Source organism: Perca fluviatilis, chromosome 13 (genome assembly GCF_010015445.1).
Source record: "Perca fluviatilis chromosome 13, GENO_Pfluv_1.0, whole genome shotgun sequence".
Taxonomy (NCBI): Eukaryota; Metazoa; Chordata; class Actinopteri; order Perciformes; family Percidae; genus Perca; species Perca fluviatilis.
The window spans coordinates 13,039,491-13,059,394 of record NC_053124.1 but is presented as its reverse complement, the minus strand read 5'-3'; the positions used below and the strand labels follow the sequence as shown (position 1 = coordinate 13,059,394).

General features: G+C 41.4%; 1 protein-coding gene across 3 annotated transcripts in view; it reads left to right on the top strand.

Moving 5' to 3' along the window:
* Positions 1-19,904, top strand: part of col16a1 (collagen, type XVI, alpha 1) — a 118,999-nt gene that overhangs the window by 11,082 nt on the left and 88,013 nt on the right. For all 3 annotated transcript variants that reach the window (XM_039820638.1, XM_039820639.1, XM_039820637.1), the window contains exons 3-7: positions 8,197-8,265; positions 8,359-8,476; positions 14,936-15,059; positions 15,773-16,054; positions 17,012-17,092. In XM_039820638.1, the coding sequence (XP_039676572.1) occupies positions 8,197-8,265; positions 8,359-8,476; positions 14,936-15,059; positions 15,773-16,054; positions 17,012-17,092 (674 nt within the window). The remainder of the gene's footprint in view (positions 1-8,196; positions 8,266-8,358; positions 8,477-14,935; positions 15,060-15,772; positions 16,055-17,011; positions 17,093-19,904) is intronic.

Below are 19,904 nucleotides of genomic sequence, written 5' to 3'. Positions count from 1 at the left end.
TGTGGTTCACAGGTTCTTAGTGAGCTAATGTTTATATGCTAAAGTAGGCCAAAGTTCAGCCATAGCTACATTGTTAGCTTTTAGCAAAAAGTCAGGCACTGCTAGGCACTGTTAGGCAAGGACACTAGTGGTGCGTCTCAGCATAGCCATCTAGCAGTAGGGGGTTTAAACACAACAAAAACGTGAACCACTGTCTTACATGAATATTTTTAATGTAAAAAAAATAAAATAATAATATTTTTTTAATAAAAAAAATCAATATTGCCGTTTTGAAAATCAATACAGTATTGCAAAATAAAATATCGCGATATTCAAGTGTATCGATTTTTTCTTACACCCCTACTCTCTTTATACTGTAGATTGAACCATTTATTGCAACATATATAAATACAGTTATGCTTGGCGCTGATGGCTCCGCTCTTGATAAAGCTCCCTGGACCAGCCAAGAAGCACGCTAAGCTGAAACAGGGAGCGCTGTGCAAAAAACCCCATTGGATATAAAAAAGTGAGCCAAAAGAAGGACATTGAAAACCATTATAAACTTTGAGTCATGTTAGGACTCTGAATTAGGAAGGTGGAGGCTGGGGTGGTGGAGGCACTGTGTTGCCAGCAGCAGCGGTGAGTGAAGCAGTGTAGATTTAAAAGGACTGCCTTGATGTGAGAATGGCTGTGATTGGTGTGTGTCTGATAGGAATGATAATTCAATCAGAGGGCGTATGACTTCCGTGTCCTGCATGAACTAACGCTAAGCTTAATTTATATTGGAGTTCCATTACTTCCTGTATATTGATGCATTTATAATAATCAAATCATCTATGTTTCTCCTTTGTTATCACCCTCCAAGGTGAGTGTAAGTTTGTATACATCAAAAAGTAGTGTTTAACTTCACTAAATACCCATCATGTTCCTGATTTTTTTTTATCTTTGGCAAGGTTGAAACTTGGGGGAACACTCACAGCAGTGTGCTGCATGACTGCCAGTAGTATCATTACCTGCTTTGGCACGACTCAAACACGACCCATCAAAGAGGAAGTGAACCCAGCCAAGACCATCCAATCTCTTTAAGGCTACATGCAGCTGCTAGCAGGATCCTGGAGTGGCACTCTATGCTATGTGCTAATTAGCTTGTCAACAAGCAAGCTCTTTCCTTTGATCACAGCTTGAGAGGAAATGGGGTTCAAGATCCGCTGTATGTCCTCTGCCAAGTGCCTGAGTCTGTAACAGTCCACTAAAATATCATCCATCGTCTGAGTTATGTGTAAATAGCTTGTTTATCCCATGAGCGTGAGCAAAAGTCTCACCGTCTTACAAGTAAACACAACATTTAGCTTTAAAAGTTGATTACCAATGTGATTTCTCCAAATGCAAATGCAGCCTCAGACTCATCTGGTTTTGTCATCTTCAGTTATGCTTCGTCAGCCTTAAGGCCTTTTTATGGTTGTGCGTCAAATCGACGGCCTACTCCCGCAGACCCCTCTGCATCTACGCCGGACCCTACTCCGTAGCCTGACGTGCACCTCTCGAAAAATGTAACTATAGGTCGCAGCGACGCACGTCGCACGGCCGTGGCTTGGTAGCGTTGCATTTCCCCTGACTCGTTTCCTGGTTCTCCTTCTCCTTAAACAACATGAAATCAAGGAGAGTGTTAACATTTCCTGCTACAGATTTCCCACCGTGGTCAGAAAACACACGGGAGACCCTTTGTTTCTCTCACTATGACTCTAGAGTCGGTACTCGCTCCAAAGCTAATTGCGGCACTCTCTCACTTCTCCCTCGCTCTATCACCCACTCCCCACAAACACACACATGCCGGCTCAATGCACACACCAGTGCACAAGTATAAACATCAGGCCACTTACGTAGGCTACGGCGAGAGCTCTGCGTGGAGCCTCCGCAGAACCATAAAAAGGCCTTTACGTCTCGTTCACACATGCATTCTAAATGTTGAGCATGTAATTTTACATGCTGAGCTTGTTCAATTCCTGAGCAAACTGTTCCCATGCATTTTTTATAAACATTTATGTTAAATCAATATTTTTGTATTAACATTGGATCAATTGGCAATGTATAATGTGTGATAAATAGTGACAAACCTGCAGAGAATTATCGCCCAGCTGCTGTTCCTCTCAGTTCTAAAGGTCCTATGACATGCTGCTTTTTGGATGCTTTTATATAGACCTTAGTGGTCCCCTAATACTGTATCTTAAGTCTCTTTCCCGAAATTCAACCTTGGTGCAGAATTACAGCCACTAGAGCCAGTTCCACAATGAGCTTATCATTTCTGTGTCTGTGGGGGCAAGGTGGAGGGTGGGGGTGTGGCCTTGACCATCTGCCACTTTGCTCGTTTGAAAGCCATTATGTCTCTCTCTCATGGGTGGGCCAAATTCTCTGGGCGGGCAAAGCAGAGAAAGAGGAGGTAATCTTGCTCCTTATGACCTCATAAGGAGCAAGATTCCAGATCGGCCCATCTGAGCTTTCATTTTCTCAAAGGCAGAGCAGGATACCCAGGGCTCGGTTTACACCTATCACCATTTCTAGCCCTGGGGGACCATAGACAGGCTGGGGGAACGCGTATTAATGTTAAAAATCCTGTGAAGTGAAATTTTCATGCCATGGGACCTTTGATGGCTGCAACTTTACTGTTTTGTTTCAATCTCACATTTCGTTTTAGCTCTCTTTTTCTAGCTGTCGCAGGCAGTTGTTTACAGTAAAACAAGCTCCAATAAACCCACTGCAGACAAAGTTAGCAACTAGCAGCTAGCTGGACCAAAACAGAGTTAAAACAAGAGTGAATATTTTACTTACTATCATGGTGGCCAGAAACACAAATTCAAATAAATGCTAAAATTGTCTTCAGGATGTTTAAATAGAAAACTGTTTGCCTTATAGGGTGATATGTCAATGTTGTGTTTAAAGCTTGGTGCCCTGCCGCTAATTGGCCCAAGAAAATCTATAAATCATGGTTTAAAGTTATATCGTAGAAGGTGTATTTTGTTAGCTTTAGCTCGACTTCATCAACCTTGGCTATATTTTGAGCTTAATGCAACATGTTCTCAAACCTTGAAGTTGGCAAGTTAACGTCTATGTATGAAAGATGCTGAAAGATGTTGCGCTAACTAAGCAAAATTAAAAAAAATGGAGTCATACAATGTAGAGCATGAGCTTGATAAACTGAGTCTGAAATCTCCTTAAATGTCCACTGGAGAAACAACACAGTCTTTAGGGTAAAAAAACACCTAACATAACTTAACATTTTCACTTTTCCCACTCTCTGCTCTCCTGTGTGTTTGTTCTTCCTCCTCTCTCCACCTTTTCCTCTCTTCTGTTGTTTGACTTTTCATTATGCTGCTTGCTTGCCCCTAGCCAGGATTACTCCTGACAAAGCCTTCATCTTGATTCTGTCTGATGGAAATGGGACGGTAATGAAAAATAAAACAGAAAAAAGAGTAAGCAGCAATGAAAGGTAGATCGTACCATCTCTTGACTTCAAAAAACCTGCGATAGGAGATGTGAAGGCAGCAGTGTCTTGGTGAGGCTGCAGAGAGTGTGCTGAGTCAGCCGATACTGTGAGGTTTCAAAATGAGATAGAGTGAGGGAAAAAAAGGATGTACAGTAAGATAGAAGCGGAGCAACAGTATCTGAGGGCTCCGAAGACTGCTTGATACTTCCTGTACACTCCACTGTATCTGTTACTTTGTTCCGAAGTCACATTCGATTCATACCATTTCTGGTTAAAACCCAGCCCGATCAACGGCGATTTGATTTCACCCTGCAGCTCTGGCTGGAAACCTGTACATTTTTCTATCCTGCTTCTGTTACAAATCTGCGGGGACCAATCACAAACTGGCTTATCCACCTGGTGCGCTATTGGCAGGTTTAACACGATGACGATAGAGAAGCGACGGCAAGCAGCTTTTTGTTTACATTCAACATGGTGGCCACCGAAGCGCTGCAACCCATTGATGCCGCTGTCGCTGCTACATCACCTGGATTGTTGGTCTGATTGGTTGAAGGACCATCCAATTGCGTACAGTCATTTGAACTATGCCCGTTGATCACGCCTCTTGTGCAGAGATAATACAGAGCAGACTCCCCAGACTAATGTTCAATCTTAAAAGATTGAGCTTGGTCTGGTGATCGCCAGACTAACAATTTCTTTGACTATTCAAATATATCTTTTTCTCTCAGCATACTACCACACTGTTTGACATCCCTTTTCTACACCTTAATTTGTACTTGCAGGCAGCAATAGGAGAATGGCACACTGCAGGCAGACAGGCTGAAATGTGCTGTGCTTTAAAACAGCCTTTGTATTTTGAAACCAAGATGAGCAGAAGCTGCAGGGTGTCAATTGATGAACTTCATAAAAGGTGATGAAGCGCTGAATGCGATTTAATTCTTTCTTGAGCCGGCCTCCATGAAATTAAATTTCTAACTCTTAATTAAAGTCAGTTGGATGCTATTATTTATGTAATTATATTAGGCTCTTTCCTCTTGTTTTGATGTGACTTTCAGTCACACGCGTAGACGGCGTGTGCAGTGCACTCTCTGACGTTCTCAACAACTCAATCTGTAAAGCTGGGAGACACAAAAACATGATTTTAGTTTGAAGTTCAGAAAGCTGTTGTTCAGGCTTTTGTCTTCTTCTCATTCATATCGACAGTCGTAGTGACCTTCAAACGAATCCTACATCTGAATTAGCACCTGATCTCCAGTTTATGTTTCTGCAGACACAATTGACCGTTAGCTAAGCAGTCCCTCCAGAAAAACGCGATTATGCGATCGCATAATTCAATGCATAATCAGCCAAAGTCCGCATATTCATGCGGGGGCTGCATTTTTTCACATATGCCGCACTTTCGCCGCATAAATTGCCAATTTCCGCGCCAAATATACGGTGCTTGCATGATTTCATAATCCCCGCATTTTCGTTGCAAAAAAGTCACATATATCTCAGCAGGAAGTTGAAAAAATGTTGCGTTTACTTCACACAAGAGCAGCCATTTTCCCCTGTTGCCATGGGAACGTTATGAAGTGACGTAATTACGTGATGTGAACATCATCAAAAAGCAGGTGTTGGAGGTTGAATTTGACATGTACTTTGAGTCTCTTAAGTTGGTATCCAATAAGAAAGCTATCTTAATATCTGATATTATCTGAAATTTCTTTAAGTGCTCCTGCTGTCTATATTATTAACGATTTTTAAAAGTCTGTCTCTTTTGTATCTTCTATTTCCCTCTGTTTAGACTATTACTTTTATTTTTACGTTAATATTATATTATTTGTATATATTTTTGTATCTTATTTTTTTACTTATAGCAATGACTGAATATCTGTAAACTATTTTTGGAAATTAAGTTTAAAAAAAGCAGGGTGTTGGGGGAATCACTTTTTCTTCTCTTTTTCATCAAACCGCATTTTTTGCAAGTTCCCGTAATTTCATCGCATAAAATTGCATAAATATCCTGCATATTCCATCGCATTTTTTAAGAAAACGTGCCGCATAATCAAGGATTTTTGCCCGCAACAATCACAAAAAAACTCGTTTTTTCTGGAAGGACTGGCTAAGTCCCATCCTCCTTGGTTACTGTTGCTGAGCCTTTTTCGTTCTCACAAAGCACATGCAGTTTACAATGATAATGGTGACAGATTTACTACATACAAATTTGCTGCAATTTTCAAAACATGGGTTTTCTATTTCACACATAGGTAAAGGGAAGGGAAAAAAAGTACACTCTGATTTCTAGCCGACAATCATGGATTTTGTCTGACTTTTTAATAATTCCAGCTCATTCTTTTTTTTTTTAACATATCTTTATTGAATTTCCAAGGGGCACATACAAGAGACAGTAAGACAGCCACCGAGTAAAGAATAAAGCCCTCCTTTTAGCCCACCCGCAACCCCTTAAAAACAAATAAGACAACAACAAAAAACAACAAAAACACAGAAGGTTTGCACAGTTGAGGCATACTCAGTCAAAATGGGTTTCTTAAGCCATTGTGTGTTATCTGGAAATGTACTTCGAGATCTCAGACCATGCTAGACCATAGAGGCCACTCCGAAGGGTCCATGCACCATCTTCCCCATAGTCCAAGAAGGGGTCCCAGATTTTGAAAAAGCGAAAAGGCATGTCTCTGAGCCAGAAGCTACAGCTCATTCATTTTACAACTAGAACTTCTTAGGTCTTAGGGGGCTTTCACACCTGCCTTGTTTAGTTCGGTTGAATCGCTCTAGAGTTCGGTTCCCCCTTGGTGCAGTTCGTTTGGGCAGGTGTAAATGCGGCAATCGCACTAGGGTATGCACCAAAGGGGAACCAACCAAGCGTACCGAGACCTCCTTGATGAGGTGGTCTCCGGTATGCTTTCAATCGAACTCTGGAGCGGTTCGTTTGTGGTGAGAACGTGATCCGACCTCGAACCGCACCAACTGTGTACTCCGCATGTCTGAGCTAAATGGCTCCTGTCAGCTGTGCTTAACAATCTGCGATGCGGAAGAGCATGCAAACTGTAGCAGCTTGCACTGTTTCTCTCACAGAAACAGACTGCGCTCGCATCTCCATGGTCAAACCAGCCGCCGCTGAAGTTGGAGACAGACACCGGCAGAGAAGAGCGAAGTCTCTGTGACCATGGCAGACGTAGTCACTCATGAAACAATGTCTGATTATTTAAATGAAATTAGCTAATTTGACCATGGAGATGAAAGAAATATGCACTAGTGCAGAACACAGGACCTTCTTCCTGTATTTACTTTCTTGCTCCCGCCCCAGACACATCTGACCAATAAGAGGAGTGAACGTTCTTGCTTGATATGTAATGACGCATTTTGGTACGCTTGGATTTTTCCAGGTGTGAAACGAAACCGAACCGAGGGGAAACCGCTCCAAGTTTACGAACTCATCAACTGATTTGGATCAGAGCAAACAAACTATAGGTGTGAAAACGTCCTTAAATATGCAAACGATAGCTATGCACATGCTATACTGCTAAAAGGCTAAACTTCCCAAAAAGAAGTGCAAAGCGCTGTTGGGTGAAGTTAGCCTTCAGGGCTTTCTGCCAGTAATCCTTGGTGACGTAGAATAAATAGTCAAAAACCAAAAGTCAATATTAATTTTAGACTTAGTTGACTTATTATTAGTTTTCAGTTGGTGTTTGGTTAGGTTCAGACACCAAATCTACTTTGTTAGGTCAGGAAATAGCTGTTATTTACTACCTTATCTAATTAACCAGGCGTGCTAATGCTTGCATCCTACATTATAGAGCAGATAAACATGCAGTTTAACCTAGTTTCTGGTTTTAAAATAAATGATTTTTAAAAAAGTCACCACCCTCTAAACTCTTTAAATACATATAATTGAGCTTATTTGGTCCACGTGGTGCGCATGAGTTAGCCTTGAATGAGGTTGAATTAAAAATATCTAACCTTCAGCTTCACATTAATGATTTCAAATATTACCGCAAGCAACACAGCTTAAAGAAAATCATTAGGTTTTATTTGTGGTTAACGGTGGGCACAACCTGCTATCACATTCTCTGCAGTCATAGTAAAAAAAAACGTGCACTGTAGAACGTCTTGCTCAGGGGAATTGGTCCTTGAGCCCCAAAGAGATCAATTAACTGTGGATCACAGTGATTCACAGGGTCGATGTCTACCTGTACAAACCCAGCTTTTCTTCACATCTCACATCTCCCCTCTGTAGTGAGGCAGGCCGCTCTGACAGGCAACACTTTTCTCTGTAACCTCCCCTGACAGGGTGAGAACATATCCATCAAACGGAGGCTACCGCGACAGACAAGTGTGGTGCGAGACAACTTGTCAGACGAGGCTGTCTTCCTCTCTGCACAGCTTTGCCCTCATTTCATCTTGCTCTCTGTGTTTTACACTCTTTTTTTGACTCTCTTTCACCCCCACCAACTCCACTCTACTTCTCTTTCTTCCAGATCAATATTTCAGTTACTCTCAAATGCATGTATGTTTGCACTTGCTTGTTCTCTCTCACACACAAACTCTGTCCATTCCACCCAGCAGTTAAGTGTGAAAGGTTGCATTTGAAATCACTTCCACCCAAAGTCTGATTTGCTCTTCTTGACATTTTATGAATGCTTGAACTATTGTACAGTTCAAGATTTTTGCTATTTATGCACCCGCATTTTGATTTAATTTTCACTTGCTTAACCCTCTGTGTGTTGTCTTCACAGATGAACAGTGCCCATCCTTACAAGTGGATGAGTGGAAGTTTCCCCAGGCTGCCAGGCAAAATATCACAGGTGAAAAGACTTCAAGCTTGAATTGGCAAACAGACACATTTCTTTCTCTGAGTGTTATACACGTGCGTGCTGATCAATGCCATTTGTCCTTAGGTTTTAATCTGGTGAGGCGATTCTCCCTGCTCAAGAGTACAGATGTCAAGAAGATCCGCAACCCTCGAGGACCCGTCATCCTCCGCCTTGGCAAAACTGCACTCCTACGTCCCACCGAGTAAGTTTACATGTCTCTCACTGTTTTTTTTTCAGCAACCTACAGACAAATACATCTCACACAAGCACATTGTATACAGCGTTAGGCTGTAGAGAATGTATTATAAGTGCATTTTTTTGCTGGATGTTCATCTTTCTGTCAGTCTAATGTCGATAGGCTCTTTCTTTCCCTGCCATGTCTGAACACAGAGAAATGCAGAGAGACTGAACACCCTACGGCGAAGCAGCCTCTGAACCCTCACACAACATGTCAGAGCTGTCCAGTGGCTGTTGTTTAAAAAGCAGACACTTGGCAAACCGTACACCACGGGTCAATCTCTGATTGCATTTCCAGAAATACCACTTCATTTCTCTCACCACTGACACAGGCTTTTGGTTTTCCGGTTGTCAACCACATATACTTACTGTAACTAGTTTTTCCATGAAATGTCTGGCTTTTTTGCTTGAACACAAACTAAATAAGTGATGCCTTAATTACTGTAGTAGGCATAATGCAGTTTCCTGTAAAGAAATAAAAGAAGTTACAAGGATATGAATTTAATAGCGTCATTTTTAAAGCCTGAGCTTGTTCTCAACTTGTTTCTGGGTGAGGAGACCTGCTGCCATAAAATCCAACAGAGCACAGCTTCTTTGCACAACATGATTTTGCAGCTTGACATGGTGTAATTATGCTTTCCTGGGTTTTCGTGTGGTTATTACACAGTAGTTGGGTGTAGATTGTGTTTGGAATTGCGTGACAAGTACTTATTAGGGTTATGTGCTGTCTTTTCTTCAGGTTTTTTTGTCTTTTTTTTTCAGTTCTTGCGAATTATAGCCGGTTTTCAGACTGCGCAAAGCTTCTTTCTACCTACCGATAAAGCAGTTTTTTGGAACTTGCCAATTGGGTCAGCCCAGAATATTCTATCCCTGTGTCCAGCACTGTGAGCTCCATTTGCTTGAAGGCCCAATAAATCTGTCTACAAAACACACTTTCTTTTCAGAGACATTTTGTTCTAAAAGTGCCACATAGATTGTTTGTCACAGGATTAGAGAGTACTTGTCCTTTGGAAAAGAGGGGCGAAACACAAAAAAAAACTGTCACATCTCAGGAAATCAGCATCTTTGGAGCCAAAGAGGAAAATCCAAGATGTTTTTGTGTTTCCTCTAACCATACAGAGAAAGGGCGGGAACACCATTCTCTATCTCCTCTCTGCTGCTGGTTTGGAATTTTTTTGTAATGGTGCAGCGTTTATTGAAATGTTAATGCCATCAAGAGCTCTGCTGTCACTTTTATCAGTGAAGACTGCTACCTATATGACTTCTTTGCAACTCCGACAGAGAATAATCAATGTTAGCACATCAGCCTTGCCTGTCGGCTGCCTTTCATAGTGCATCTCTCTATACACAGAGCTCACTGTCTTCTATACATGTTTCTTAAAATGAGTAAACAGAATCAGAGGCGCTTTTTTTGCATTCTCCTCCTCTTCTTGCCTCACAGAAAAGTAGATACAAATCACAGAGGACTGTCTATATTTGTCGGTTAGTCACAATGTTCCCTTTATTTCCTTATTTTCTTTCAGTTGTTTGAAATTTGTTTGCTTAAATGGTATTATATGGAATGGTTTTCACACCGTTAGAAAAGAAGAGTGGAGGCGGAGAACAGATGGGCGGTTTAAAGATGTAGTGAGGGAACAAGAGGGTTAAAGGTTTAAATCCAGGCAATGAGTGAATGCATAAGAACAAACCCTCAGGCTTGTTTCATGCCTTTTTTTATCCCAGTAACAGTATGAGTGTATGTGTGTGTGTGTGTGTGTGTGTGTGTGTGTGTGTGTGTGTGCCCGTCTGCTTAAATCTGTACAGTATGTGTGCAGTTGCAGCATCTTACTTTAGATTCCCCCCCCCCTGCCCCCTTTTCCAATCCCCGAAGTACTGTATATATCCACTCAAGCAGGTGAGGTTGACTGAAGTGCGAGATGTGTGTATAGTAATTGCAAAACTGCATTTTGCTTTGTATCAGAGGCTAATTCATTCAGATAATCCAAAGCTAATACAGATGAGTGACAGCCAGATGAAGCTACTTGTCTCTCGCCTCTATCAGTTGTCTGCTGATAGTGAAATGGACACCAGTCACAGCTGGTCACATGCATTTTAATTTCAGCAAAATTTGATTTGATTGCTTTGGGCCTGTTCCTTTTATGCAGCTACAGTGTGTAGGAGAGAGGGGAAGCAATTATTTGATATTATGGCATGAGGCCAAGATATTTCAGACAGAATTCAAAGGGATTTGATGAATTCAACACGTATTATCACATAGCAAATATGGTACAATTTGTTTACAAGTAAAGCATGTTGCTGCTGTTCTTATGCAGGAATTGCTTAATTAGCAGAATTCATTTTTATTGAGAGATCAACAACATGATATGCAACCAAAGATAGGGAGTGCAAATGTGAGGGCACTGGTAAAATGCCTCTGTGACGGAAGGATTATAAAAGAGCAAACATGTAGGAGGACAAATGCAGAAGGCTATATGAGTCAAAGAGGTGAGGGTCATGTACTTTTCACGTAAATATTTCAGCTTACATCAGCAGAATAGGGGTGATTGCTAGTCTAATGTTGAATTTCTGGTGCAGCAAGCCTGCTCAGACTCCATGCATTAGCAATACAAAATGCTGTTTTTGGACTATGATTTTGTACCTGTTTTATCATCCTTTATTGACCTAGGCAATGTTTTGTGAGTGTTTGTGCTCTCTTGTTTCATCTCTTTTCTGAGTCAAACTTGGGAGCGGCTGCAACCTTGGAGCTGCTATGACAGCAGCTCAACTGCATCTCTGCAGAGGGGAGAACAGGAGCCCAATTTTTTTAGCCATGATATTGGCTCAAGTGATTAGCAACGGCAGTCGGTCAGTCGTTTGGTCTGTTGGTAGGTTGTACCGCTACTTTGGTCCAAACCGAAACATCTCAACAACTATTGCATGGATTGCTGTGACATTTTGTGAAGACATTAATGGTCCCCAGAGGTTGAATCCTAATGACTTTAGTAAACCCTGACTTTTTTGTACTTTGTCTTTAGCTAATTAGCAAATGTTAGCATACTAACATGCTAAACAAAGATGGGGAATATGGTTAACATTTTACCTACCAAACATGTTAAAGGTCCTATGACATTTTTGGATGCTTTTATATAGGCCTTAGTGGTCCCCTAATACTGTATCTGAAGTCTCTTTCCCGAAATTCAGCCTTGGTGTAGAATTACAGCCACTAGAGCCAGTCCCACAATGAGCTTTCCTTAGAACGTGCCATTTCTGTGTCTGTAGCTTTAAATGCTATTGAGGAGGAGAGAAGGGAGGGGGACAAGGTGGAGGGTGGGGGTGTGTCCTTGACCAACTACCGTGCTTCGCTCGTTTCCAAGCCATGATGTCTCTCTCTTTCTCATGGGTGGGCCAAATTATCTGGGCGAGCAAAGCAGAGAAAGGGGAGGTAACTTTCCCCTTATGACGTCATAAAGGGAAGATTCCAGATCGGCCCATCTGAGCTTTCATTTTCTCAAAGGCAGAGCAGGATACCCAGGGCTCGGTTTACACCTACACCTACAAGCCTGCCTTGGATCATAGGCAGGCTGGGGGAACTCATATTAATGTTAAAAAACCTCATAAAGTGAAATGATCATGCCATGGGACCTTTAACATTGTCATTTTAACCAAGTTAGAATACTGTTATTAGCATTTAGCTCAAAGCACCGTACAGCCTTACAGAGCTGCTAGCATAGTTGTGGACCATTAGCCTTGTTCAGTATTACCTTACCCAGTATTTGACGAGGGAACCACAACCCTTAGAAGGCTTGGGCCAGTGATGACAATGGTGATATGAAATATTGAACTGCACCAGCAGCAGCACTGAAATTCCCATATCCAAAGTAAATTTTTTACAATAGTTGTTAAGGTATTTCGCTGCTGTGTGCACAGTTCGATTTCTTCCTAAAGTTCTGTAAATATTGTTTAAAATAAAAAAAGTAGAAGATAGCCATAGGGAACAAATTGCAACGTGTAACACCATTTCACATCAATATGTGTCAGCTCCGAGCTGTTTAAAATTCCTGTCAGTTACTGTAGGTGTGTATGATACATGCAAGGATAGAAACCGTCTCCACTGAAAGCAATTGATTCCAGCTCAGTTAGGACCCGGTACAATGGTGCCTATACACCTCTCCAGGTGATATTCCCATCTTAAACCAGAGATTTGCTATTTCAACATTAAATTTCCTCTCCCCTTGTTCCCCTGTGCCTCTCTGGCTTGCACTGACTTTCTTCTACCTCTCTCTTTAAAACAATACAAGGGAAGCAGAAGTAACTTTCTCTCCGAGTTGGGAGAGGCTACATCTGAATCTGTCTGGCCCATACTGATTTATCTCCCCTCTGTGTGTGTGTGTCTGTGGGGTTATGTGTGTTTTTTTTGCCAGGACTCTGAATGTAATAGGCCAAGGTGAGGTACTTCCAAGTTAAAAGTCAATAGTTTGTGAGTGGTTTTGTGCCCTGCAGCTCATGCCACTAATCGACAGCAAAACAACTTCACTCTCAACATCAGTTTCTTCCTTTCTCTCTCTATCCGCCTGTCTGTCTACGGGTCTCTCTTTCTTGCAGACACTATTCCCATCTACATATTGTCTACCCATACTGGATTAATTTCAAACTCTCATGCATTTTCATATTACACCCAGAAATTATTTCCCCCCACCATAGTTTCTCTCTCTCTCTCTCTCTCTCTCTCTCTCTCTCTGATCTCTCTCTCTCTCTCTCCAGGTCTCCAGGTTGAAAGTTTTTTCTTCACCTTTTCTTCTACTCATCCTTTCTTTGTTTTGACGTCCTGTAGTTGGCTGTTTTCCCTTGGATCATCCCTTAGTCATAAATCACTGTCACCCCACTTCTAGGAGTGGGAAACCAGCTGCCAGCATCAACAATTCTGTGTGTGTGTGTGTGTGTGTGTGTGTGTGTGTTTGCGTGCGTGCAAAGAGAGAGAGAAAGAAATAGAGCAAGAGAGAATATTTCAAAGTGTTCGCCATCTCAGTGAGCATGTATATCACTGTGCTTGTTTGTGAACCCTTCATCTCTCAATACATTTACACACACCCATGCAGTGAATATTCGGGTGTTTGTTTACTTGTGTGTGCGTAGATGCCCTTGACCAAAACTGAGGGATGAGGCTTGCTGGACTGTATCTGCTATGGAAATTAATGCTAGGGGGTTACACACAGCTTTGCATTGTACTTCTGGCTGCAGTCACAATGTGTGGGGAGAAAAAAAAAATAGGGAAAGAAAACAATGAGTAGAATTTAAAGTTGCTCACACAGGAAACATCGGATTGCTTTGTCACTGTGCTCACAAGGACTTCAAAGAAAGATATGTGAAGCCAAAAGTTGTCTTAATTTGTCAAAAGCTTAATTGAATGTGATGTTAGCTTCATAGCTAACTACTGCATTTATGTCAACTTGGATAGATGGTCTTTATTGTCCAAGAGTAAAATTAGTTTCCACAGCTTGTGCATGTATATTTCTGTACAAATATGCACAATATACTGTATAACTGGACACATGCACATACCCTGCAAACACACCAATGCACCTTTACACACATACTTTACAGACATATTGGTTACATTTTTAAAGTAACATGCCCAGCATCACACATCAAGATATACTTTATTTAGGACTGCTTATTATCGGGCCTGACCCCACATGAACCCGCATAGTTTCTGTCCAAGCCTGACCCGAGCCCGAACCACGGCAGCAGTTTGGGGCCCAAGCTCCTTTTAAGACCTGGATTCCCACTGTAAAATGACATGTACTGCAAGTTTAGGACAACTGAAGTCTTTTCAGTGCGTTAACAGACATTTGTGACATGATTTTCAGCACAGCCCAAAAAACTGCCATATGCCATATTAAGTAGAGATTGTACAGTATAACATTTACACCTAATTAATGAGATTTGGGAGTCTTGGGACTGTTCTAGGCAACTGCTGTCAGTAACATGAACAGCAGCGGGGAAAAAAATCAATGAGTCAAATGTCACTAATCAAATTATGCATAACAGCAGGTTATTGATTATAGCATGGACCAATTGGGTTCGGCCAGAGAATCAAAGCTCTAGGGCTGTTAAGTCAGAAGCAACAAAGCTAGGCCCCCACAGTTACTCTATCTTTAACCAGAAGAATGGAATGTGAAGGGTGGATTGAGCTGGAGGTGGTCATTGTTAATTATAGCATATTTTTGTTAGACCAGTTCTGCCTGGTAAATTCCCACTGTGTCAAAACTCTATGCTCCCAGTTTGCAACACAGGCTTGATGTCATACATTTGCACCCTTCATTTGCACATTTGCACCCTTCATCACCCTGATGAGATCATCAGGAGTTTCCCTTTGAACTTTCCTGTACTTAGTTTCACCGTATGGAAGAGCGACGTGACTAATCTGAACTTTTCTGTGTTCCAGTCAGGTGTTTCCTCATGGTCTTCCTGAGGAGTTCACCCTGATCTTCACCCTGGCGTTAAAGAAGGCTGCCCTGCGAGACACCATCTACCTCTTCCAGATATCTGATCAGCAGGGATACCCACAGGTGCAGCTCACTCTGTTTCCTCATTGCCGGCATTACGCATTCCTGCATCTTTTCCCCCTTAGCCTTTCCTCCTCTCTTTCTTCCTATCACTATATCTCCCCCCTCTTCCTCGACCTCTTAGCTTTTATTTATCGTGCCTTTTGTCTACTCATTCCTCCTGTCTCTCATCTCCTCTCTTTTGCATAGTCATCCACTTTCCCCTTCGATTTCTTCTCTCGCGTGACACCTTTTCAATTCTTTCCCCCTCTCATTCCACGCGTCTTTTGTCCCCTCTTTATTCTTCATGCGATCCCCCTCCCTCTCTCGCTAGCCCGTCTCTCTGTTGCTCTTCCCTCCATCATCTTCTGCTCTCCTCTTTCATTCACCTTCATTGTTATTCAAGTATGTTCCATGATGAAGCACTGGAGTCCCTCAGAGTCCCCATAATCACTAAGAGTCTGAGGCCAGATTTAAATACTCAATGTGTATGATGGATGAAGGCCAAGTCGCCTCATTAGGAGTGATTGATTGGCTGTACTGCTTGCGTCTGTAATTAATATGTCTTCCCTTTTACCTCATCTCTGCTACTGTGTCCTACAGCTTTGTTTGGTGCTAGCAGCTTGTACATATCACTCTTTGTTAAAGCCACTACCAGTCAGACAACTTCAGATACAGTTCATTGGCATACTGAATAAATTGTTTGGTGTTTAATTAGCACTTGTGTCGAAACCCAGCTTTCTGTAAACCTCAACGGCCCCGATGGCACCCTGTCCCTGAGTGCCAGGGGTGTAGAGCCCGCAGCTGACCTGGTGAGCTGCATTTTCACCGGGGAGGGGGTGGAGGCCCTGATGGACTTCCGCTGGCACAAGGTGGCCCTTGGCGTGCAACAGGGAGCCGCCTCCCTCCACGTGGATTGCAACTCCATTGAGACCAAACCCCTGGAGCCACGCGGAGTTCTGCCCACTGACGGACACACTATGCTGGGCATACGGGCTTCAGATGCTGGGCCTGTGCAGGTATGGATCTGTAGAGAACTGGACAGAAAATACTGATATGAGAAGAGAATTTGTGTGAGCTTTTGATAAAATATGCTGTGTATTACTGGTCTAGCTTGGCTACTGAAGAGCTGTTGATCAAGTTTAAGCGCTTCAATGTAAATGTCATCTAAACTTATTATTTGAAAGCGTGGTGACCTTTAGTCCCGCTCTGTATGAAGAACAAACTGGTACTTGTCTGTTTTAGAAGTTCATTCAATAAACCAAATTCCCTTATTGGGATCTGTACCATAGAGAATAGCGTGGCAGTGCTCTGCTGAATAATGTAGAACAGTATACCCTTGGCATATGCAATTTTTATAACGTACCAGACTTTTTCTAGACCTCCCTGTTTCCAGCAGGTGGACAGAGTGAAATATTTCTAGTGAACCAACCTCTCATAAAGGCTTTTGTACTGAAATCCGTCATTCTCTGTGTATTTTTTGTGTGGATGTGTGTGTTTTAGATCACACACTATGCCTCTGAGGTGGTGTTTTTTTTTCAGGCAATCACATTCATTCCTGATTAAAAAAGCGAGTGGACTACCTGGGAGAATTGGCCTGTAGTGAGCTGGGACTATTAACGCTGAATATAGATCCAGTAATCCAAGCACTTAGTTTGACGATCTATTAACCACCCTAGTTAGGAAGCAGGCTGGGGATTTTGTTAGCGCAGGGAGGTTCAAGTGTTCATACTTGTACGCACATGCACGCGCACACACACACACACACACACACACACACACACACACACGCATGCATGTAAACCTCCGGATAAAGTGCTTTCCTAATACTTATATCAATGAGAAATGAATTGGCTCTCAGCCTTGTTTACTGCCTCATTTAAACTTGATTTACATTATTAGACAAACAAAACGGAGGATTTATGGAGACCTGCATGTTAAATATATCAAACTCTTTCCCTCCCTCTCTTTCTTAGATGGACATTCAGCAGGTGATGCTGTATTGTGACCCCTCTCTCGCCATTCAGGAGGCCTGCTGTGAGATACCTGGAGCACGGGTGAGAACCCCAACTAACTGATAAACAATAATTAGCAATAACAATACACTTGTGTGGAGACTAGTCACAACTGCCCTACTCTGGATTATATCCATTCTATATGTAAGAGATAATGTAGAGCGAGTGTGTCATTATTGCAAATTCAGGGCTCTAGAGTGCGACCAAAATTTGTAAGGGTGCGACTGAGATTTTTCCCAGGTCGCACCGGTGCACCTAACGTCCTCGCATCTGCTGCCTCTCCACGAACGAAGCAATGTCGTTTATATCGATATGGATTAATGTTGCGTTACATGACCCATTCCTTCTGTAAATCCGTGCCTGTGTTTGGATCTCTCTCTCTCTCTTTTTTTTTTTTTTTTTTTTTTTTTTTTTTTTTTTTTTTCTTCTTATATATATATATATATATATATATATATATATATATATATATTAATATATCCTAGGCTATGCATTTGTTGCAGCTGTATATTTTCAAACTGGTAGGAAAAGGAAACCCTGTTTTTGCATTTTATTTTAATCACAATCTGTTTTAATAAAAAAGCTTGTGAAAAGTGGCTTTGACTTAAAACTGAACATTTAGCCCACTTTGTAAAAAATACAGATATATATATATATATATATATATGTGTGTGTGTATTAACGCCATTAACGGCGACTCAAGGAAAAATTTGGGTGCACATAAATTTTGTGCTGGTGCACCTAAATAAAAAAGTTAGGCGCACCAGTGCATCCAAGGCAAAAAGTTAGTCTGGAGCCCTGAAATTGAACCCCGACAGGGTGATGCAGGACCCCCGGCTACTTAGTTAAGAAATCAACAATTTGACACAAAATATTGATTTAAAAATGGTCCTCCTTCTTTGATCAGAACTGTGTCATAGCAATGGTCAAGCAATGACTTTGATGTGGCTTTAAAATGGTGTCTTTAGAGGTTTCAGGCTTACACAAATAGCTTCAGTTAACAGGCGCCTGCCACTCTGGAGCAACGTATATCCTCAGCTAAACCTAATCTGAACCCCATTGACTATAACTCAACACTTGTTGCAGCTGCTTCACAATAAAAGTGATAGTTATTTGCTGGAAGGTTAGTGTGCAGCAGCTGCAAGAAAAGCTGAGTTTGCATTATCAAAAGTAACCATAAACAGTCTCTGCATTTGTCTCTGGAGGCTTATTCTTGCTAATCAGCAACACTTTGTCTTCATACTGGGTTATGCTCAACTGTTTTCTTCCAACTCATTTTAGGTGGTCAGAAAGAAAACGAAAACTGAGATTATGATATGCAGGAGAACCCTTACTATATAGCACTCTATCAATTACTTGGCTTAGGCTTCTACAAATATGAAAAAGCCTGCCTTATGTTAGCTAACACACTATTCTTCAGTGGCTTTGTTTAACATGGGGTATTACGTTCACAAATTGACTGGGGCTTAGAGTAATTCCAATGTGTGCAATTATGTCACATCATCTCTGGTTTGCCAATATTGTTTGTACTCCTAATGTGTGACTAAAAGCCTAATTGAAAGTATCACTTGCTCTCTCTTGCAGCCTCAGAAATACAATTTTATACTCTGTTTTGTTTTCGTTATATTTCTCTCTCTTTCTCTTGCCTAGGCACCTCTTCTCTTGATGTGCATTTTTGTGCCGTTATTAATAATAGGCTTCAGAGAAATAGAAAATAGATTCAATGGAACTTAATAATTCATCAGCATGTTTCTTTTGGACAGACAAAAACAGAGCAAGTGATTGTTCAGGTATGGCAAGAATTGCAAACAGTTCTTGGGTTTATTTTTAAGCTGAAGGTATTTTTTGTGCTCAGCCAACTTTTTGTCAGAATTCTCCAGGGTGTCTGTTCTTGCGTGTCTATGCGTGCATGCATGTGTACTTTTCTTTTTCATTACCAAATGAATTTTTAAGAGGGATACAAATAGGGTGAGAAGTTCCCTCAGAAGTTTGAAACTCCTCCTCGGGAGGAAGGACTGCATGCTGTAGAATTGTTGATTAGAGGGTTTGAAGAAGGAAACCTCTTCTCCTCTGCTCAAGGCATGTGTGCTGCAGGGCTCCCTGCAAGCTGCATTTTAAATGGCATGCACAAATGTAGACACCTGCATGCTCACAGGCTGCAGCTTTTTGAAACACAAAGGAAAGAGATGGAATTGCTAGTTGTCATTGCTCTGACATCGTGGTCTGACTGCCACAGTGCACATTAGGGCTGAACGATTATTTGGGGGAAAAATCTAATTGCGATTACCATTCGATTTGTGATTATTTTATATATTATTTACATGAAACACCATCAAAACTGCTCTATATTCTTATGCAAGGATGAGAATATAGATATTAATTGACAGCAATACGTGTTTTTCTTTTAATAAGTATGGAACATTGAACAGTCAAACACAACTCTATTGAATAGAAGCATCGACATATTGCACCTTCTACGATCGTGTTAAATAAAGTCATAGAAAATAAATGAAAATTCCACTGAAAATAGGACATTTCTGTAAACAATCTGTGATATGTAACATTATTCCAGCATTTATCTTGTAAAACAACAAACAGTAAATATAATATTCAAAAGAGGAATAAAAAATGTTAAACCAAATGTTACACCAAACATTCAAATAAATATTCACATTCACATTTAATTAGTAAATGTTAGCTTGCTGACAGGCTAAACTAAGATGGTGAACATGGTAAACGTTATACCTGCTAAACAGCTGCATGCTAGCCTTGTCATTGTGGGCATGTTAGCGTGTTGATGTTAGCTCAAAGCACCGCAGTGCTGAAGTACAGCCTCACGGAGGCCGTTTCCATT